Consider the following 24,396-nt stretch of genomic DNA (forward strand, 5'->3'; position numbering starts at 1 on the left):
TTTTATTCTTTACACATCTTAAACATTTTAAAAGTATTTGTGCATTTTTAAGGAACTGTCTATGCATTTACACATTCTAAACATGTTTTTAAAGAACTTTCTATGCTTCTATTTTTACCTTTTGTCATATTTGAAACATGTTTTTTTTAAAAAACATTTAAACATCAATGTGTGTTTTTACAGCCCCAAATCCAAAGAAGTTGGGACGTTGTGTAAAATGTAAATACAAACAGAATACAATGATTTGCAAATCCTCTTCAACCTATATTCAATTGAATGCACCACAAAGACAAGATATTTAATGTTCAAACTGATGAACTTTATTGTTTTTGTGCAAATATTTGCTCATTTTGAAATGGATGCCTGTAACACGTTTCAAAAAAGCTGGGACAGTGGTATGTTTACTACTGTGTCACTTTTCCTTCTAACAACACTCAATAAGCATTTGGGAACTGAGAACACTAATTACTGAAGCTTTGTAGTTGGAATTCTTTCCCATTCCCTTGATGTACGACTTCAGTTGTTCAACAGTCCGGGGTCTCCGTTGTCCTATTTTGAACTTCATAATGCGCCACACATTTTCAATGGGCAACAAGTCTGGACTGCAGGAAGGCCAGTCTAGTACCCACACTCTTTTACTATGAAGTCACACTGTTGTAACACGTGTCTTGCTGAAATAAGCAGGGACGTCCCTGAAAAAGACATTGCTTGGATGGCAGCATGTGTTGCTCCAAAACCTGGATGTACCTTTCAGCATTGATGGTGCCATCACAGATGTGTAAGTTGCCCATGCCATGCGCACTAACACACCCCCATACGATCACAGATGCTGGCTTCTGAACATTGCATTGGTAACAATCTGGATGGTTTTTTTCCACTTTTGTCCGGAGGACACAACGTCCATGATTTCCAAAAAGAATTTGAAATGTGGACTCATCAGACCACAGCACACTTTTCCACTTTGCGTCTGTCCATTTCAAATGAGCTTGGGCCCAGAGAAGGTGGCATTTCTAGATGTTGATGATCTATGGCTTTCACGTTTGCATGGTAGAGTTTTAACTTGCACTTGTAGATGTAGCGACCAACTGTGCTAACTGACACTAGTTTTCTGAAGTGTTCCTGAGCCCACGCGGTAGATCCTTTACACAATGAAGTCAGTTTTTAATGCAGTGCCACTTGAGGGATCAAAGGTCACGGGCATTCAATGTTGGTTTTTGGCGTTGCCGCTTACATGTAGAAAGTTCTCCAGATTCCCTGAGTCTTCTGATTATATTATGGACTGTAGATGATGGAATCCCTAAATAACTTGCAATTGAACATTGAGAAACACTGTTCTTAAACTGTTGGACTATTTTTTCACGCAGTTGTTCACAAAGTGGTGATCCTCGCCCCATCTTTGTTTGTGAATGGTTTAGCCTTTTGGGGATGCTCCTTTTATACCCAATCATGACACTCAACATACCACTGTCCCAGCTTTTTTGAAACGTGTTGCAAGCATCCATTTCAAAATGAGCAAATATTTGCATAAAAACAATAAAGTCTATCTGTTTGAACATTAAATATCTTGTCTTTATGGTGTATTCAATTCAATATAGGTTGAATTTGCAATATAGGTAGGATTTGCAAATCATTGTATTCTGTTTTTATTTATATTTTACACAACGTCCCAACTTCATTGGAATTGGGGTTGTAAATGTCTTTGGCATAACTAACACATTTTAAAATAAATAATATTAATTCAAACAGGAATAGGTATTGATAAGATTTTATTGATATTGATGCCATTATTGATTCAGCTTATCGAGCCGATTCCTTATCAGTACCTCCTGTGAATTATCTGTGTACTAAAAGTAGGCTTTACAGGTTTTCTATGTCAATAACATTTTATTGAGTCTTAAAGTAAATAAATATGAAATTGGTCACTGGATCCTTGATCTCTGGACATAAATAAAAATAAACAAAATCTGTAATTTTTCTCAAAAGCATTTTCTTTCAGACATTAATGGCATGAATGTCACTCCATACCTCTGAGCTGAGCTCTTGCAGAAGGCTGCGCTGCATGTCAGCATTAATGTAATTCATAAGGAACGCAGAGTGTCTCATTTTGGGAGGAAAAGTTTTAGTCTGTTGTACTTTGTTGTCTGTTTTACAACATTTGGAAAGAGGTGTCATTTGACTGAAAACAGTGATTCACTTTGAAGTTATTAATTCTGACCAGACTCTAATTTGACTCGGCAGAGAGCAGAGCAGCATTTGAGACTGTGTGAACGGAACGGAGGACGATTCTTGTTTCTTGCTCACAACAAGACAAGACTCCAAGTTAGTGACTTTAATCCGCACAAAAGTGACTCATGATTGACATTTTTAAATGGCTTTGAGAGGGGTTAAGAAGCAGAGTTGGTTCATTGCTGTGGAAGCAATGAACCAAAGAAGCAGCGTGTCAGAGCACTGCTTCATTGTTTCAAGCTTCAAGAACATTTGCTGCAGAACCGGTTGATTACAATGCAATCAATGTAAAGAAATGAGCATTTTCTGATAAAACACCCTCAAAAACAACGGCCGCTCTGAAGGACTGATAATGGAATCGTTAAGCAAAAAGGCTATTGATGTCGGTGGACTGAATCATTTCTTAACGATTCTCGAAAAGAACTGGTTCTTGAAACCCATCCCTTGCGCCCTCTCTGAAGAACTCTGGGGGGGGGCACCTCAACGTTTGAAAACCACTGCTCTATCTGATCAAAGACAAGGTGTTACCGTCAATTGACATCATGTACAAAACGGACAGAAAACTCTTAAACCCGAGCCAACAGATAAGCATAAGCTCAAGTGTACAGGAACTGCCTTTGGTCGGCTTTGCACCCATGTTTCCACCACTGGTGACCTTCAACATGAGACAGAAATCCTCGTCTACAAAGCCGTTGTTATGCCAACTCTGCTATATGAGACCTGGACCACCTACTGTCACCACCTTAGTACCCACGAGTGATTCCACCTACAGTGCCTAAAGAGTATCGTCCACATCAGGTAGAAAGTCTACCATACCAACACTGGTGTCATGGCTGAAGCCAAATTTCAGAGCATTGAATGTGTCATCATCAAGAACCAGCTTCAGTGGGTGGGTCACATAGTTAGGATGGATGACATCCCAAGCAGCTCTTCTACTTCCCGGTGGGCAAAGGAAAACAGTGCAGAGGGAGGTAGAAGAAATGCTTCAAAGACCTCCTAAAACACAACCTCAAGAACTGGAAAATCTAGAAAGACCAAGCAAGGAATCAGGCCAGCTAGTAAGCAATGATCCACATGGGAGTGGAAGTCTTCGACAAAATGCGGACGAACAACTCAGGTGAAGAGTAGAAAGAACAAAGAGAGAGAGAGAGCAAGATCCTAACTGGCAGAGGCTTCCCACAGCAACCACATGCAGTGTATGTCAGAAACAGTACGCATCAAGACTGGATCTGTTCAGTCATCTCGTGGTCCATCTCCCTTTGCAGGAACTGATTTATAGACCATCTTCCTTGAAAGCAAGGGACTGCCAACAATGATGACAAGATGACAGCTTTTAAAGTTGTTGTTATGTTAATAAAGTTTAGGGGATAGACACATTTTTCTATCCATCCATTTGCTGCATTTTGAGGGTATGTGTACAGGCTTTTACAAAGGGTCATATTTTAACTTTGCAGCATTTAGCAATTCAGTAAAATGAAGTTTTTTTTCTGAAGATCATGAAGTTTGTACCTTGTTAAATTATTTCTTTCATTAAAGAATATATAATTTATTATTTATTTGTTTATTCATTTATTTATTTTGGGTAAGTGTCGGTGGAGGTAGCAAGGTTTATACATATTTTGTAAATTAAATGTTCTGTTGAACCACTAATTCTGAGGTGACAAACATTTGCACAATGCCATATTCATAACTACATCTGTGGATACAATTTTCTGCATTTTCCTAATTATAAATTATCACAACTGTTTCAAGTAGACCAATTATAGACCATCTGCTTAGGAAGTACTAATATGAAAAATAATTTGTATCCTGGGCAAAAACTGCTTCATTATTTCCGTCTTTAAAAATAAGAAAGAATAGTAAATGTGTTTCTCATCCTTGGATCCAAAACAGGAACACATGTGTTTCTTGGAAAAAATGTCTTTGTGGTGATCATCCCATTGTGGAGAGGAAAAATGTCTTTTTCTGAACAATCTGAATGTGTTTTTCTGAACGATCTATTTAGAACTGCTTTGTACCGTATGAACCAAATCCAACCAAAAAACCCATTGACCTGTGCCAACCAACCGCGTAGAGTGAAGAGCCCTCACCACCAAAATGCCATTTCTTCCTTCCTTCCTCCATTTCTTTACAAAAAAGATGCTGCCACTTACACTCACAGTATGGCACTCTGCCTCGTCCATCACGCTTGCTTTAGCAGACTGATGAGTGATGTCTCCAGGTGACACCCCCTCACTCATCGCTGCATGTCCTGATATTCGATTTGTCAAAAAGAAGCACATCTTTGAGTCTCCCTGGTGCTATTGATGGCTTCTGTACAGCACACTCAAAGGATGGGTCAATTTTCACTCCACAGAGAACACCAATATAAAATGCAATTCAGATGACTCCCTCACATCAATGTTTGATTCCTGAAAAAGATTTGCCACTGTCTGAATACTGTTAATTGATTGCATTGTTGCACATAGAGGAAAGTCAAATTTATGCAATTCCTCCATCGGCACAACTCCTGTTACATTGGTTTGTTAACACTCAAAAAACTAAAGTACATCAATAAAACCAGAGGTATTTGAGCACCGTGATATTTCTGCTGCAGTTACTTTCCATTCCAAAAGCTGGCACAAAAACTGACTAAATTTTAAATAATTTCAGTGAACATGGGAGGAACTCACAGTGGTAGATGAAAAGGTGCTTCATTAGTTCAGTGCAGCATTTCACACAAAATTATAGTCTAACTGTATACTTTAACTCCAAAACATGTCAAAGGTAAATATTAAACAATTATTAACTGAGCAAAAGGTCTGTATGGGGAAATATCAGACCGAGGTGTTGATATCCCCATACAGACTGAACAAGCGAGGTTTATAATTTGTTATATATATATTAGGGGTGGGTAAACATAAAAAATCTTAATCGCATTAACAAAATGACTTTCTGTGATTAATCATGATTAATCTCATGGTATATGTGAAACCCAAAAATGAATTCAAAAGCCGCTTAAAAGCACAGTTTTATTTGAAAATGTAAATGAACATTGCATAATTTGAAAATGTAAATTTCAACTGAAACACACTAATGAAATCAAATATAAAACCACTGGCAGGTCATTTGTTATCCTGTTTCATATCAAAATAACAATATTCATGTCCATGACTAAATGTACTAAAACAAATACGTCACAATTGTACACATACCACAATTTGATATGTGTACAATTGTGATGTATTTGTTTTAGTATATTTAGATTTTGTTGTGATTTGTCACTTTATAAGCCGATTAAATTGAATTGAAATTGAACATTTTATTGAGTCTTAAAGTAAATAAATATGAATTTGGTCACTGGATCCTTAAACTTTGTACATAATGAACTCTACATGGTGAATCCTTGATCTCTGGACATAAATAGGAATAAACAAAATCTGTAGTTTTTGTCAAAAGCATTTCCTTTCAGATAGTGGCATGAATGTGTTTCCATATATCTGAGCTGAGCTTACAGCTGCTGTGCTTCACTTCAGGATGTAATTTGAAAAGAAAATACAGCACGTTTCATTTTGGGAGGAAAAAAAAAACGTTTTAGTCGATTGTAGTTTCTTGTCTGTATTACATTTGGAAAGAGGTGTCATTTTATTTAAAGCGGCGATTCATTTTGAAGTTATTAATTCCGACCGGACTCTGTCTCAGCCGTGCAGCGTTTCGAGCTGTGTGAACGGAACGGAGGACGATTCTCGTTTCTTGACAGCAACAAGACAAGAGTCCCAGTTAGTGACTTTAATCCACACAAAAGTGACTGACGATATTTTAATGGCTTTGCGAGGGGTTAAGAAGCGGCTTGCCGTTTCTGAAGAGCAGTGAATCAAAGAACCAACGAGCTACTGGATCGAAGCATTGCTTCAATGGTTCATGGTTTCAAAGTGGAGCTGCGCTGCAGAAATAGTTTATTACAGACCAAACCCTGAATATCTGACTTTATTTGTACGTCCGTATGACTCGGAAACTCGGAAAAATCCGTATAATTTACGGACTATAGGTTGACATGAAAACCACCGAAAAGCTGTGTTCACCGCGGGGACACGTTCGGCTGTTCGAGATTATTCAAGATTTTTTTTTTACCGATGACGAACGATGCGTAAAAAAAAATTTGACCGATGCAGCTGCATCGGTCCCAACCAGTCTGGATCCGGGCCTGATCCTGTAGAACTTTGTACCGAAAATGTCCATTCAAAAGTTCGGCGTCTTTCTGCATTTTGTTTTGTTGTACATTGCATAGCCTGTACTTTTCTCAAACCTCGTGTCGTTTTCTGTGTGAACTCAGCTATCAGCAGGAAGCAGCAGCATAAGCTCGCCCCCGACTGACGCTTTCAAAATAAAAGGCAACGAGCAACAGTCATAAAAGGCTTAAAAAAAAACGCAGCGTTAAGGGGAGGAACAAAATTGTCGGCGATATTGACCTCAATAATTAACGCAATGTTAGCGCGTTAACGTTGCCTAGCCCTAACATATATATATATATATATATATATATATATATATATATATATATACACACACACTCAACAAAATTATAAATGCAACACTTTTGGTTTTGCTCCCATTTTGTATGAGATGAACTCAAAGATCTAAAACTTTTTCCACATACACAATATCACCATTTCCCTCAAATATTGTTCACAAACCAGTCTAAATCTGTGATAGTGAGCACTTCTCCTTGCTGAGATAATCCATCCCACCTCACAGGTGTGCCATATCAAGATGCTGATTAGACACCATGATTAGTGCACAGGTGTGTCTTAGACTGCCCACAATAAAAGGCCACTCTGAAAGGTGCAGTTTTATCACACAGCACAATGCCACAGATGTCGCAAGATTTCAGGGAGCGTGCAGTTGGCATGCTGACAGCAGGAATGTCAACCAGAGCTGTTGCTCGTGTATTGAATGTTCATTTCTCTACCATAAGCTGTCTCCAAAGGTGTTTCAGAGAATTTGGCAGTACATCCAACCAGCCTCACAACCGCAGACCACGTGTAACCACACCAGCCCAGGACCTCCACATCCAGCATGTTCACCTCCACGATCGTCTGAGACCAGCCACTCGGACAACTGCTGAAACAATCGGTTTGCATAACCAAAGAATTTCTGCACAAACTGTCAGAAACCGTCTCAGGGAAGCTCATCTGCATGCTCGTCGTCCTCATCGGGGTCTCGACCTGACTCCAGTTCGTTGTCGTAACCGACTTGAAGGGGCAAATGCTCACATTCGCTGGCGTTTGGCACGTTGGAGAGGTGTTCTCTTCACGGATGATGCGAAGGAGATGTGTTGCACTGCATGAGGCAAATGGTGGTCACACCAGATACTGACTGGTAGATCTTTGAGTTCATCTCATACAAAATGGGAGCAAAACCAAAAGTGTTGCGTTTATATTTTTGTTGAGTATATATATATATATATATATATATATATATATATATATATATATATATATATATATATATATATATATATAAACACACAAACGTACAGTATCACCCGAATAAGCTGCTGACGGTGTTGGGGTCGTTTGCATTATTCACCTCCATGAAGAACTTACAGATGGTCTGGTTGCTAGCTGGTAAATTTTCAATTTGTGTGTTTTTTCCGATGCTGTTTAAATATTTATGGAGTACTTTCATGTCCAACTTGGTTTTTCAAATGTTTCTGTTTAGCTTCTTGGTTTGTAATGAAAAGACGCATTTTTGGACCGAATGTCATGGTAACTGATCCAATATGGGAAAATATTAACGCGGTAATCAGCCAATCAGAGCGCGTGTAATGTCGCAGCCATATAATAATGCATTCTATTTATGTATTTATTTATTGGTTTACACCAAAGAAGCCTGAGCCACCTCAACTCCACATTGAAAGGAGCCAGTTGAGGTGGCTCAGGCATCTTTTCCAGATGCCCCTGGACGCCTCGCTGGAGAGGTGTTCCGGGCATGTCCCATCGGGAGGAGGCCCTTGGGAAGACCCAGGACACGCTGGAGGGACTACGTCTCTCGGCTGGCTTGGGAACGCCTTGGGGTTCCCCCGGAGAAGCTGGGGGAGGTGTGTGTGGATCGGGAGGTCTGGGCAGCTTTGCTTGAGCTGCTGCCCCCGCGACCCAACTCTGGATAAAGCGGAAGAAAATGGTTGTCTGGTTTACACCAATACATCTATCTAACATGTACAATCAATTTAAATTTATTTGTACTTATATAGCTCCAAACCACAACAATGTTGCCTCAAGGAACTTCACATAGACAATGAATATCTCACCAGCCACTTTATTAGGTACACCTTGTTTGTACCGGATTGGACCCCCTTTAGCCTTCAGAACTGCCTTAGCTTTTCATGGCATAGATTAAACAAGGTGTTGGGCACATTCCTCAGAGATGTTGATTCATATTGACATGATGGCATCACGCAGTCACCCATTCAACCAGTCTGCCCATTCTCCTCTGACATCAACAAGGCATTTTCATCCACACAACTGCCGCTCACTGGATATCTTCTCTTTTTCAAACCATTTTCTGAAGACCCGAGAGACGTGCTTGAAAATCCCAGTAGATCAGCATTTTCTGAAATACTCAAACCAGCCCATCTGGCACCAACAACCATGCCACATTCACTTAAATCCCCTTTCGTCCCCATTCTGATCCTCAGTTTGAACTTCAGCGAGTCGTCTTCACCACGTGTAGAAGTCCAAATGTACTGAGTTGCTGCCATGTGTTTGGCTGATTAGCTATTTGTGTTAACAAGCAAATGAACAGGTGTACCTATAAAGAGGGTGGTGGGTGTACTGCATTTTTTTTTACATTTTTTTTTTACTGTTTACTGGCAGTTGAACTCTTCTTGATATCTCCGTTCCATTTTTTCATTCACTCACTCATCACTCATCTTCATCCGCTTACCTAGAACAAGCTCGCGGGGGCACACCTCCAGCAGGGGACCCCAATCTTCCTTTTCCCATGCCACATTAACCACCTCTGACTGGGGGATGCCGAGGCGTTTCCACACCAGTGTGGAGATATAATCTCTTTACCTTGTCCTGGGTCTTTCCCGGGGTCCCCTCCCAGATGGACGTGCCTGGAACACCTCCCTAGGGAGTCGCCCAAGGAGCATTCTTACCAGATGATCGAACCACCTCAGCTGGCTCCTTTCAACGCAAAGCAGCAATGGTTCTACTCTGAGCTCCTCACGGATGACTAAGCATCTCACCTTATCTCTAAGGGAGACACCAGCAACCCTCCTGAGGAAACCCATTTCGGCCGGATTGTACCTGCAAACTAGTTCTTTCGGTTGACAAAGATTGACCAGTAAATCAAGAGCTTCGCCTTTTGGCTCACCTCCTGTTTCATTACAACAGTACGGTAGAGTGCATGCAACACCATTTGCTGCGCTGATTTTCTGGCCAATCTCACGCCCCATTGTCCCATCACTTGTAAACAAGACCCTGAGCTTGAACTTCTTCATTTGGGGCAAGACCTCATTCCCTAAACAGAGTAAGCAATCCATCAGCTTCCTGTTGAGAACCATGGCCTCAGATTTAGAGCTGTTGATCCTCATCCAAGCCGCTTCACACTCAGCTGCGAACCAATCCAGGGAGTGTTGGAGGTCACAGGCCGACTATGCCTCGATATCCTGTCCATGAATATCACAAACAGGATTGGTGACAAGGCGCAGGCTGTGACTGTGACTCCAGAGATTAGATGGCCCTGAGAAGGGACCTCCTCACTCCGTACTCCCGCAGCAACTCCCAGGGTACCCGATCATACGCCTTCTCCAACTCCAAAAAACACATGTAGACTGGATGGGCATACTCCCAGGCACACATTTTTTTCTGTATGTTTCATTAAAACTGGACACAGAGTTGTGCGTTACGACGGCAACCAGCAGCTCAGCTGAGCAGCACAGAATCTCCCCTAGGGACATCCTGCTGGAGGGCCTTCAAACTGCCTAACTCATTTCAGACAGCCAATGGCTGGTGATGACACAAAGCATCTCCATGCATCTTCAAGGCAGGCAACCTCTTCTTGATATCTTGCATTCATTTTTTTTTGTGTGCGGTGTTAAAAGTGGAAGATGGGTTTTGTGTCACCATGGCAGAAAGCAGTTCAACTGAGCAACATAGCATCTTATCCAAGGCCATTCTGCTGGAACTGCAGCCTCATTTCAGCTGCCAACGGAATTGGACAACCCAAATCATCTCAGTGTATCGCCAAAGCATATCTGTGTGTAATGTTAAAAACTGCATTTCAGCATTATAGCCCACAAATGGCCAGGACAGTCATGACACATCCAGCATGAACAATTAAATGTATATTTATGTTACCTAAGGGACAACTGAAACAGTGTGTGTAGCAGGATGTGGGTGGGTGGATGGGTGGGTGGGGGGGGGCGTGTCATATATTCCACATTGTAATGTCAGTCACCCATCGGTGCCATGTCAGACAATGGAATCATCCAGCTGCCCATTCCTAGTGGGGGCATCTTATGAGGGGATGGAGATAAATCAGGATTAGGGTGAGAACTGGAGAATATCTTATTTTCATCTTCATAGGGTGGGTAAGGTGTATACTTTGTCCGTATGTGTAGCTCCTCCAAATGGCTTTTGTTATAATTTGGTGCTGTATAAATAAACAGAATTTAGAATGTCAAACAGCAGTAACCACCTGACCAACATTTTCACTGGATCCACCAGTTTCCTAGAATTCCATAACACTTTAAATATTTATAGATATTAAAATTCTTTAAAAAGTATCATCTTTTTTAATCAACTTTTTTAATTGAGGCACATGGAATAGTTTGTAAGAAACTGGTGATGAATATGTTTTTTTACAATGTTTAAAAAAGTGGGAAAAATTTCTGTGGTTTGGCCGTGCACCTCAGTGAACTCTATAATTTACTGTGTGTTTGTTTTTTTGGTCCACCCATGCAATACTCCTTCACCAAGTTCCAAGAAAAATTGGTGGACATGCTTTTGCGTTTCCTGGTGGAAAGCTAACTAATTAAAACATATGACCATGATGGAGGTATAAAAAAAAAAAGAAGAAAAGAAAAAAGAAAACCCCTCTGTTTATCTGGAAATTTTTAATTATTTAATAACGTATTCTACAGTCTGGAGAACATTAGCAATTCATTCAATGGCAATTTGGGTGACCAGCTAAGTACCGGTAATCCCACAAAATCCTTGTAGGTTGTAGTTGACAGCACAGCGACTTCATGGTTCAGTGGTGTGTTTTCAACAACTGTGAAATGAAAACAACCTCTCTCAGAGTCAGGGTGGTTCTGCAGAAACTCCAAGCTGATTAAGTCACGGGCTTGTAAACTGCATTTCTATGCCAGGCGCTCAATTGCCCTCTGGGAGCACAGTGAGGATTAAGTTATACGTTATAGAATTTCTTTTCTGACAGTATTCCTGTCTGATATTGACAGACGTAAGATGCATGTCTTCATGTGGGGCTTACCTCAGGGATCCATAAGGCACAGCTGACGTGGACCCACTTGGTTCCACTGCGAGTGGGCTTCAGAGCCCCTCCTCTCTTAGGGCAGAGCAGACACTTGGGTTGGACACCCAGTGCACAGGTCCGGCAAAGCCAGTTTCCCTGGGGTACTTTCAGGATGCCGTAACACGCCTGGGACAGGGTGAAGGTGGACAAAAGACACAGACATGTTGTGAGAGGAATCATTTAAACCACATTCACCTCAGAAAAACTATACCAGTCTTTTTGAATGTTGTTGATTATTAATCACATATTGTTTATTGTGTTTTTAACCATTCACAAACTCTCACAAACACCATTCAGCTCTACTAGATGTACTACCGTATAAAGACTTTACACAGAACACAAAAATGCATCTGACTGACATCGGACATCAGCTGGGGAGCTTTCCCTGTGATTGCATGTGTGTTTACCATTTTGTCCTGTACTTGTTTGTTAATGTTACGATACTCGTGCATTCATATCCATCCCTGAACCATCCCTTAGTTATGCTGATACAGACTTAGACTGCTGGGGGGGTTCCCATGATGCACTGAGTGTTTCTTTCTCTTTTTGCTCTGTATGCACCACTCTGCATTTAATCATTAGTGATTGATCTCTGCTGTCTTCCACAGCATGTCTTTTTCCTGATTGTCTCCCCTCAGCCCCAACCAGTCCCAGCAGAAGACTGCCCCTCCCTGAGCCTGGTTCTGCTGGAGGTTTCTTCCTGTTAAAAGGGAGTTTTTCCTTCCCACTGTTGCCAAGTGCTTGCTCATAGGGGGTCATTTTGACCGTTGGGGTTTTTCTGTAATTATTGTATGGCTTTTGCCTTGCAATATAAAGCATCTTGGGGCAACTGTTGTTGTGATTTGGCGCTATATAAATAAAATTGATTTGATTTGATATCCTGTGGTTACCTCATGCTTCAGACTGGGCTTCTGATTGGCCAAAGCTGTGGCATACTGTGCAGCCGTACTGAACACCAATACACTAGAGTGTCTGTGCATGAATGCAGTGAGGAAGTATGAGGTCATGATCCCCGAGCTAGCTGGATTCTAGCCACATTTGCACTCGGAATTCCATGAATCCTGTGCAAACCTGCCCCCCCCCCAGTGCACTTTTGTCTTGAAACCAGGAAAATTATTCTGCTGAATGCAGCTCTTTCTATTGCTAGTGGAAATGTGATGTTATATGTCCATCAAGCTCCAAATCCACTGGAAACCAACAGATTAAGCGATATTTGCCAAAAGACAAATTCAATCCACAACAACTCAATTTCCTCAATATAGTGCGAGTACACCATATTGTAACCCCTAGAGCAATCACACAGGCAACAGTGGTAAGGAAAAACACCCTCTGATGATACTGAGGAAGAAACCTCAAGCAGACCAGACAAATCAGATATTCCCTGATTTGTCTAAAGAAAACTGGCTGTAAAAATGATTTAGATGTGTTAGTGTATTAAAGGGTATACATACTTGAACTGACTTCTGATAAACTGAGTCCCTACATTTGGGCCCATGTTTTCGAATGTTCATAATAAGAAACATTAGTTTTGACACAGTACAATTATGGAAATGTGATATAATCTTGAATCATTTGACATTTAGGTGACACTGCACAGAGGCATACTCATTTCTGCTCTGTAGTACACCTGAAGATAGTTATCTTTTAGTGGCCACTTATTTGCCATTTTACACATGCACACATGGGCACATGCACATACACTGTGAAACACTGTGCTTGATGGTTTATAAGAAACAATAATAGTATAAAAAATAGTGTAGTGCCTAGATGGTTAATATGCCAAAATATGTAATGAAAAATACGTTGGAAAATATCATGGATTTCTTTCTTCATTTTGTTTTGATGTTATTTTGAGATTCACTTTTACACAATAACTGGCCGTAACAATTGAGATGCAACAGTGAAAAATTATTTGTTTGTGACATCTTGAGTTAGTTTAGAGAGAAGCTGTGACTTTTAACTCATGATAAAGATGTGATTTTGGAATGTCACAAATCTTACCAGAAGTCTCCAACTGGTTCAAAATGCTGTTGCCAGAATTTGGACAGGAAGCAGAATGTTTGACCACATTACACCCATTTTGGCATCTCTACACTGGCTTCCTGTCCCTGTGAGATCAGATTTTAACGTTCTGTTACTAACTTACAAAATTATTGACGGACAAGCACCTCCCTACTTATCTGACCTGCTTACACCTTACGTACCGACCCAGGCTCTGCGTTCTCAGGGTGCAGGACTACTTTGTGTCCCTAAGGTGAATAAAACATCTGTGGGTCACAGAGCTTTCTCTTATTGTGCCCTTGCTCTGTGGAATGATCTCCCTGCATCAATAAAACAGTCAGATTCTGTACAGACTTTCAAGTCCAGACAGATGACGCATTTATTTTCCCTTTCATACGGCTAGCATACTGGCATATTATGTTACTATGCTTTCTACCCATTTAAATTCATTTGTTAGTAAAGAGAGCGGGCCGCCTGGCCTCAACTTTATCTAAAGTCTGGGTCTTTTAGTGAAGCTTAGGGCTAGTGGCCGGCGATCACCTGATTATTTCTTTTGTTTTTCTTGTTGCTTAATGCTGACGAATTATACTGTATTTGTTGTTTTTCTGCTGCCTGATTCAGTTTTTTCCTCTCTGTTTGAGGTGCAGCTCCATCCAGAGATGGGAGTGGTGTCTTCTTCTGCAAGTTTCCAGTCCTGTGCACCGGCATGGATGCTCAGAATTTCCTGTATATTTGTTTTGTCAATTGTGTCGGTAGCATGGCCCAAGCAGAAGGTCACCCGTTTGAGTCTGGTCTGCTTGAGGTTTCTTCCTCAAATCATCAGAGGGAGTTTTTCCTTACCACTGTCGCCTGTGTGCTTGCTCTAGGGGTTGGTAAGGTTAGATCTTACTTGTGTGAAGCACCTTGAGGCAACTTTGTTGTGATTTGGTGCTATATAAATGAAATAAATTGAAACTGAATTGAATTGAAGTACCACTTCTGTCATATTACAAACGAGTCAATTCTCAACAACAAAACAATATTCAAAATAATATACACCTAATCAATCTTCTTCTGTCGGAGGCTGCCTTCAAGGCTGCTCCAATAATGAAACTAACCCAGAACCCTCCAGAGAAAGTTACTTTTAAACAAAGCTCTATAACTAGATTATTTTTTCACCCCAAACATATGTTTATATAGGATTTAGATTGGCACACAGAAGACATTCTCAAAATGCCACTTCATGTTCTATAAATAACAGCAGAGTTTCATATCAGTAGCATTCCACCCCTTCCCACTTCCGCTAACACAGAACTGACGAAGACTGTTTGTGTCGACATAATAAGGCATGGCATCTGATAAGATTCAGGATCAGAAATGGAGTGATTTTATTTCCGTGTTTGTTTCAACATTGCACAAAGAAAGTTTTAGAATAGGGTGTACATACTGACATCATTATGTGTACTGGGTATTAACGAGGATGCAGCCAACGGTGACTCACTGGTGAATTTGACTGTAGACTGTTGAACTGATTTTCTGCACAGCAAGAAGGAGACTAGAAGGTGAGGGACATAAATATTGCTCAATTATCCCTCCAAAACCCATATATATCATCAGTGTCACCATCAATTAAAGCCTGTATAAAAACTTAACTGTGACACAGAGGAACCAGAAATCTAGGAAGGTTAATGCTAGAAAAATATATTTCTATACATCTGTTTTTTTACTTGTACATGAATCTGTGTTTGGGGGCAGAGTATCCCAAGACTGAATAATTTAAACTTCTCCTTAAAGATGTTTTAGCCACCAAGCAACCAGCATAAAAGTTTCAAAACCTGCAGTTCGTTGACTGGCCACTTGAGGCTGGCTCCAAAAGTGAATCACACCCCCCCCCCTGGAAGCCACATTAAAATTCCAAACTAGAGCAAAAATAAACTTGTTTACAGCCCAGTCCAAAAAAAAAAAAAAGCTCAATAGCTAGTTTCCTCATTCATGAAAACTGTATGAGGATTAAATTTTATGTAACTCATGAGTTTAGACAGTTTTAAGCCATAAAGTTATGCATATATAGAGTTGTTTATTTGAAAGGGTGGTCCAGATGCCCACCCATATGAGCTGCCTCAGTGTTGGACTTGAGTGCCACCATGCAGTGGACAATCCCTCAGCACTGCACCAGCCACCATCTCCAAAGACAAGACCCTTGGTACTATCTTTTCACCTGGCTGTGGCAGATAAAACCAACCCAGGTGGGCTTCAAACTCACTCTTTAGAAAACCAGTTGGTGAGATCATGAAGAGTTTATTCATTATATATAGTACAGTCTGTATTTCCTACTCATCCAAGTGACATCTTCAGTTCAACACGAGATCGTGTGGTAGACCCAAAATACATACCATTATTGGGAGGCAGTCTGTATGGAGAAAAAAAAACAAACTATGTTGATAAGTTTAGCTTCAATTCCATTTATTTAGTTGATATAGCGCCAAATCACAACAAAGCTGCCTCAATGCTCTTCATACAAGTAAGGTCTAACCTTACCAACCGCTACAGCAAGCACACAGGTGACAGTGGTAAGGAAAAACTCCCTCTGATAATATTTAGGAAGAAACCTGTAGCAGACCAAACTCAAAGAGGTGACCCACTTTGAGTCTGGTCTGCTTCAGGTCCTTATCAACACACTGATACTCAAATGTAGTCGGCCGCTTTAGCTAACAAGCTATTCCACCTAAACTGATGTCACAAAACAAACAAAACACTGAAGCCATGTCATACAGACGAGGTCTGTATGACATGGTTTGAACCCTCGTGCGCATGCGTGAGTTTTTTCATGCCTGTTGGTTGCTTCATTCGCCTGTGAGCAGGCTTTGAGTGAGGTGTGGTCCACCCCTCTCGTCTATTTTTTATTGCGAATAAATGTCTGAACGATTTGGAGCTTTGCTGCATCAATTTTTTTCCAGAAACTGTAAGAGACCTCTAGGTGGACACTGTTCTAAAAATAAATATGGCTTTCAGGGACGATTTTATGGGGATTAAACAGATTAAGGGGTGTTACAGCCCCTTTAAGGACGGCCCACAACTGCTGAGAGCGCAGCAGCACATTACGACAGACGTGCAGAGGAGTTCGGCGCGTCGTGGTGCAGCCGCTCGGCGCAAAGAAACGCTGTGATGAAGCCTCACGGGACATGTTGGGGCTTGTCCAGCTCAAGCTCAATTTCTCGGATATTCACACAACAGAAAAGCAACCGGAATCCGTCTGAAAGCCGTCCTGAGAGACCAACACCGAGGTGGTTTTGTGCCGCATCAACAGCGGCATGGCGGCGCGTCCCTCGGCTTCTTTTTCCATGAAAAAAAATCTCCTGTAACGGTGGAATGTACCGGAAAAAGTGCTGATGTCCACGTCTTTTCACAATTCCTGTGCTAGTCAGAGGACATACCGGATCAAGACAGCGTCCAGTTTAGAAATGAACGGCACATTTCACTGTTACAGGAGTTTTTGTCATGGAAAGAGGAACAAAGGCAGAGGAATTCCGCACGTCACGGCGGAGCTGCATGGCGAAAAGAAACACCGTGATGAAGCCTCACAGGACATGTTCTGGCATGTTCAGCTCATGCACAATCACAATCGGATATTCACACGACTGGAAAGCAACCGGAATCCGTCTGAAATCCACCTTTAACCCGTCCTGTGAGACCAACACCGAGGTGGTTTTGTCCCGCGTAATGAACGGCTCCGTGGCGCGTCCCTCGGCTTCTTTTTCCATGAAAAAAAAAACTCCTGTAACGGTGGAATGTGCCGGAAAAAGTGCTGACGTCCACATCTTCTGCCTTTTTGTGAAAGTCAAACGAGGTCTTGGATCAACAAAGCTTTCGCGTTGGAAATGATCTGGTTGTTTGTGCGGGGTGTCAGCCTGTCCATCGGCACTGGGAGCACGCTGCACTCTCAGCAGTTGTGGGCTGTCCTTAAAGGGGCAGTAACACCCCTTAATCTGTTTAATCCCCATAAAATCGTCCCTGAAAGCCATATTAATTTTTAGAACGGTGTCCACCTGGAGGTCTCTTACAGTTTCTGGAAAAAAATTGATGCAGCAAAGATCCAAATCGTTCAGACATTTATTCGCAATAAAAAATAGACAAGAGGGGTGGACCACACCTCACTCAAAGCCTGCTCACAGGCGAATGAAGCAACTGACAGGCGTGAAAAAACTCACGCATGCGCACGAGGATTCAAGCTTGGCTGACGCAATCACACGTGATTCAAATCCATATGGTTTTTGAAAAAAATAATAAGGTCGGATACTTTTCTAACAGACCTCGCATTTGTACAGTGACAATTTTAGTCATTTCCTCTATACACCACCACCATGGATTTTAAATGAGGAAAAAAAATATCAGGATGTGCATGTAGCATAGACTGTTAGTTGTAATTCAAGGGGTTTAACAGAAATATCTCAGTAGACATTTAACATAACATTTATCGTCACTGTTATACACAATCTCTTCAGTTTCTGAGCCCATAAGTAATGGGACAAACTAAATCTAAGGACTGTTGTTTGGACAAACCATCACTTTTACCACCAGTTTTCTTAAGATAGATCAGGGGATGGCTACATGAACATTTTTAAGTTATGGTATGAGGAGTTACATTTTTAAAGCAGTATAAGGACATGATAAAGTGCGTGGTGATAACTACTTAGAGGAAACTATGTGCATGTATAAGTCATGATCTGTGGTGTAGTGACCATCTGCCTCTGTACAGAGGACTTAAAAGCATTATGCTCCTCCAAACCTACACCTCGTCACAGTCAAGGTGGATGCTGATTCAGTCATGATAGATGATTCTGGACTGACCTATTGGGCCAGCTACTTTGAGCAGTAGTGAACAGCCATTCCTCCCGGCAGGATGCTAGACATCTCCACCAAACATTAGTGAGATTACAAAGGTGGTGAAACAGATGAGAACAGGAAAGGCTCCAGAAATTTGTGGCATTGGAGCTGAACTCCTCCAGGACGGTGGGGATACTGTTTTGCTGGTAGAAGACTCCTGCATGGTAGCCAGGTGAGGATCCCAGCAACTAGAAAAGGCCAAGGGGATGCCCATGTATCATGTGGCTGTAACAAGGATTGGTCCTCTACCTGGATGGACACACAGGACCCAGGGTGGTTCCAGAGCACGGTGGCTGGAGCAACATGTGGCATTAATGCATGCTTTCAAACCTGACCTGACATTTCAGAAGGAAAGATACAAATGTGCCATTGCTGCAACTGGACAAAGATCCTGGGTGTGAGCCCATGCATGGTGAACCTGACTCAGACGAGTAAAGTCAGCAACTCAGCAGCTGAATTGGAGTGACTGTGTCTAGATGACTTGTTTCAAAACAGAATGAAGAGGGTACTGCTTGGGGAGTTTTGTGCACAGGACAGTCACATTACTATGACTTATGTATTTCTGCATGGCTGCATGGTGGCTCAAAAGTACCATGTAGTACACTTTGTATGCCATAAGGCTTTAGGAGAATGTCAGCTGCAGTTAATTACTGCAAATGTTTAGCGGCTGATATATCAAGAAACTATGTAGCCTACTAACAAAAAGTAAGTCCACTTACAACAGTGCAATAAAAGCTGATGTAGACAGAAAAAAAAACATTTCCTTCCATTTAAACATTGACTGAAAAAAATTCCTGGGGCAAAACACATGATTGTCAGATATGATTTACTCTTGAAATGTAAAGAAATTACTCCTCTGCAGCGAGTGTGGAAAGAAATCAATCCTGTCTCGTCTCTATGATACTAACTTAAGGGCCATCAAATTCAATTTCTTGTCAGAAAAATCAAACTAGCTCCATTTTACTTCAACCTGTGCTGCCAAAAATCTCCTGAGCTTTTACACATCACAGCTTTAGGAACCAAAGAAGCTATAATCAACCCTACACACAAATATCTATCTAACAGCAGCAAGGACACATCACAAGATACATGGAGGAAAACATGACAAATTACATAAAGGAGAGAATAAAAAGGACTTAACAGGATGGTGTCAGTTACGGGAGCCCAGGAGGAAACAATGTGTACAAGGCATCAATAAACCACTTTATTGGCCAAAGAATGGCATTGATCAGATGGAACATTTCAGTAAGCAGGGTTTGTTGAAGGTTCGGGAGACAGCATTACAGAAACAACAGTCGACTCAGGTTTCGCTATAAAACTACTAATTACTTAGAGCAACAGGCTCTATGAGCAATATGTTCGCTGTCAGTATGAAAGTGAAGAACTAAGAAGTTAGTCCTATATATAGGCCCTGAGGCTGATTTCTGCCAGTGTTTATCTTCGGATTCCATAGCATAAATCAGATAAGAGTGTATAACTCTCCCTATATGGGATGCCAGTCCAACATAGGTTATTTTTCCAGCCAAACCCAGTGCCCAGTTATAGCTGGGTTAATTGAGACCAGAGAGATTACATGTCTTGTCCAAGGACACAGATAGGTAGGATGAACCAGATTAGCAACCGGGTCTATATAATGATAGGTCAGGTCCTTATCCACTGAGCTACCTGCTCTACACCAAAGTACTTATTTAGTTTTGAGACTCATGGTGGAAACAGGTTACATTTCAAGGTGATAGCAACCCAAGACCAGGAGCGACTTTCCAGCTTCATGGTATGCCATGTTTTGAAAATGCCATGGTTACAAAACCATTGAGACTGGAAGGCATGAGCTCCAAAAACAAAACCCAGCTCAGTTAACGTGGTTTAGTCAACTAGAAGGTAAAGCTGGAATCACACAAGATGACAAAACTACACACTGAGAGTAATTAGGGGATTAAAGGCCTTGCCCAAGGGCCCTTAGTCATTTTCCAGTTAGGCTCAGATTTGAACCAAGGATCCTCTGGTCTCAAGCCCAACGCTTAACCATTAGACCATCAGTTAGACCAAAATTAAGCCAATTCAACAGGAAATCTGGTACTGACCGGTATGTGTCAATAGAATACAACTCTTCCTGAGTCAACAGCAGTTTCAGATTCTGTCGAAGAGGTTTGGGCATGTTCAAGACCTCAGACTCACCATGTTACATAGGCTCAACTTACCTACACAGAAGATGTCTAGGTACACTTTACTATTAAGTTCGTGGAGCTTGGAAAATGTTTTGTCAACTCAGCCACCTGTCATTTGTAATGTCAAAAAATCCATGACTGAATGTTTTTGTTTGTTTGTTTGATTTTGTTATCAGAATTTATGTACTGCAGTGGTGAATGACTAAAGGAACTTTGGCAGGAAGCTGAACTGACTACTTTATGGCCCAGTCACACGGCACTTAACGAAGGGTGACGAAGACCTGACGAAATCTGGACCTTCGTTGACTGTTGTTGGCATCGTTTAACCTTCGAGCAGCCTCATTCCTGCAGCGGGCGCTTCGTCAGGATTTTTAAACTGTTGAAAATTTTGAACGAAGGGCAACGAAAACCTCAATTCATCTGTGTCTCATTTTGCTGTCGTTCTTGACGTTTAAGCGTTTATGTAGTTTTTGTAACATTGTTTAATTTGACTTCGTTGCAGCAGCTGAACGTTTTCACACAGTGCAGAAGCCGGTTTGTGAGCGCTGAGGCTGCTGCTGCGTTCATGTACATCGGAAATTACAGGGCAAACTCAGCCTGCTTGCTTGGATTTTTTTATATCTGTGTGGGGGGGTAGCTTCAGTGGGCTCAGGCACCTTACATAGGCCAAAATTAATCTTTTGTGTGGATATAAATAATTATTTTGCCACAAGCAAGTGTTGAATTTGAAACAACAAAAAAGTTGTGTCATTTCCGACGGTATTTGAATGCAGCATCAGCAGCAGCAGGAGCTCCTGCGTGCGCTTATTATTTTTATTAAATATAACAATCTGAGTGTAGGAATGACAGTCCAGTCCTTCTGTACATGTGGCAACAGGTAGATGAATCAAAATGATTATATAAAGAGCTGTTCTGGAAGGCAGAATTCACGTTGTGGATCACTGATCAGCTGGTGGAAATAACCGCACGTGAGTCAATGCGCGCCTTCACACGCACTGATTAATGTACTGTTCTGATATATTCAAACATCTTTACGCTTATATTTATATTTATTCTCTCTTTTGACAGTTTTCTGTTATAAATAAATATATATGGCTTAGAACATAATACTGTGATACAGCAGTGACCACGGGTCACTTTTTTTTTTTTTTTTTTTTAAATTGGAGGAAGAAGGAGCGTGCAGCGTGTCAACAGACAGTGTGGATTCTGATAATGATGGACATGATCCTTCTTTTGTTCTGGACGAGGAACCAGAGCAGGTGGTCCACCGACGTGCGCACAGATCTCCACAGATTCTGTTTGCAGTTTCTCCAGGACTCAGGTGCTGAGCTCCGTCCCAGCGCCGAGTCCTGGAATGCAGAGACGCAGACACACACTGCTCCAGCTGTGGTTCCAGGTGCGTTTCGTCGAGATCGTGAGCTTAGGTTTTGTTAATTTCCTCTTTCGTCCCTTTTGCGCTCTTGCTTTGCAGACTGTTCGGTGATAAAATCTTTCGTCCACCTTTTCTCAACAAATTGTGACTTTTTTACTTTTTCCCTTCGTTCAGGAATCGTGGTGTGGCGTGTGACTGGGCCATTAGTGAAACAAGTACTCTAGGCTAGGTACTGAGGTTTTTTTTTTGCATCTGCTCCTCCCCTTAGTTAGACTTCAAAGTGACACTTATTTAGAAAAAAATCTATTCTGCTTTGAATCACGAAACATGTCTGTCCAATGTACAGCAACCGAAAAGTGTGACAGTTAAATGGGACGCTGGCTCTGTGGTGATTTCCTTGCATGAATTTCAACACAGCAGTGGTTGACTTTGTGAAGTGTGAAACACTGTTCTTACCGTTCATCACAGCATTTTCGCTTGAAGTTATCATACAGTGGTTGATGTCTAAAGTCCTTGACATTTTGCACAATAAAACAGATTAAAACCAAGCACTGGTGTAGGCACAGATTTCTGTGCAGTGTCACAACAGCAGGAATGCAAAGACAGTCTGATGACAATAACGGGTGTTAGTGCCAAGAAGACTGACAGTAATTAACACTGTGACAACATAACAGTGCCCCTCAAATCACACATCAAGCATCATTTGTGAAATTCAACACTAAAATATGGGGAAAATAGTTTAGAGAGAGAAAAAAGCACGACTGTTATACAGTTGTGCTCAAACGTTTACATACTCTGGCAGAATTTTTAGATTTTTTTTTTTTTGTGTCAATTTTTCAGAGGTATGAATGATAACACAAAATCTTTTTTTTACTCATGGCTAGTGGTTGTGTGAAGCCATTCACTGTCAAACAACTCTTTTGAAGTCATAATGACAACAGAAACTACCAAAATGACCCAGATAAAAAGTTTACATACCCTTCTTAATACGTGTATTGCCCCCTTTAACATCAATGACAGCTTGGAGTCTTTTGTAGTAGTTGTGGACAAGGCCTTTTATGTTTTCTGATGGTAAAGCTGCCCATTCTTCTTGGCAAAAAGCCTCCAGTTCCTGTAAATTCCTGGGCTGTCTTGCATGAACTACATATTTGAGATTTCCCCAGTGTGGCTCAATGATACTGAGTCAGTACACTGAGATGGCCACTCCAGAACTTTCAGTATATTCTGCTGTAGCCAATGTCAGTTCGACTTGGCTTTGTGTTTTGGATCATTATAATGTTGGAACATCCAAGTACATCCCATGCGCAGCTTCTTGGGTGATGAGTGCAAATTTTCCTCCATTATTTTCTGATAACATGCCCCACACTTGACCCTCACCAGTTTGCCTACAGAGCAAATCGGTCTACAGAGGACGCCACACTCTGTACACCACTCTAACACACGTGGAGCAGCGAGGGAGCTACGTGAAGCTGCTCTTCCTGGACTTTAGCTCGGCATTTGATACCATCATCCCGTGCGGACTGGTGAGTGGGGGCAAGGGGAGCTGGGGGACCTGAGTCTCTCCCATAACATCTGCTGTTGGATTATGGACTTTCTGACAGACCGCCCTCAGAGGGTGCGAGTAGGATCCCACCTGTCCTCAGCACTGAGCACCAGCACCAGCTCTCCACAGGGCTGTGTGCTAAGCCCCCTGTTCTACACCCTCAACTGTACCCCCACCCCCCCCAAACAATACTATCATAAAGTTTGCGGATGACACCACGGTGGTGGGTCTCATATCCAAAAAAACAAACAAACAACAAAAAAAAAAACAAATCAGAAATTCTACCAGGGTATGTAAACCTTTGAACACAACTGTATGCACTACAATGTAGGTGCAAACTGCTAGAACCCATCTCTGACCATTTGACCACTTCTTCCTCAGGCAGATACAGGATGCAAAAATACATCATTTGAAAAACCAAAAAATATTATGCTTTTCACACAAGCTATAACATTTGTAAAAGGAAATTAAGAACAACAACAAGAATACATATTCACCATCTTGTAAGTCGGAAATGTAAGGTAAAGCAGTCATATTAAACACTATGTCAACAAGGTAATACAGTCTAGCAAGCATCTTAACCTTAAACTGTACGCATATTTATCAAAGCCTACCTGATGTCACCCATAGGATTTCAGGAGAAGTATTTTGATGCTCAAAAATTCGACTCTGGGTGTCTACTCCACCTAAATCCTAGCCAATCC

General features: G+C 41.4%; 1 protein-coding gene across 2 annotated transcripts in view; it reads right to left on the bottom strand.

The window, feature by feature from the left end:
* Positions 1-24,396, bottom strand: part of jade2 (jade family PHD finger 2) — a 647,761-nt gene that overhangs the window by 229,877 nt on the left and 393,488 nt on the right. For both annotated transcript variants that reach the window (XM_034177959.1, XM_034177958.1), the window contains exon 7: positions 11,707-11,874. In XM_034177959.1, the coding sequence (XP_034033850.1) occupies positions 11,707-11,874 (168 nt within the window). The remainder of the gene's footprint in view (positions 1-11,706; positions 11,875-24,396) is intronic.

The sequence above is a fragment of the Thalassophryne amazonica genome, chromosome 9 (assembly GCF_902500255.1).
Source record: "Thalassophryne amazonica chromosome 9, fThaAma1.1, whole genome shotgun sequence".
In the NCBI taxonomy this organism is placed as follows: Eukaryota; Metazoa; Chordata; class Actinopteri; order Batrachoidiformes; family Batrachoididae; genus Thalassophryne; species Thalassophryne amazonica.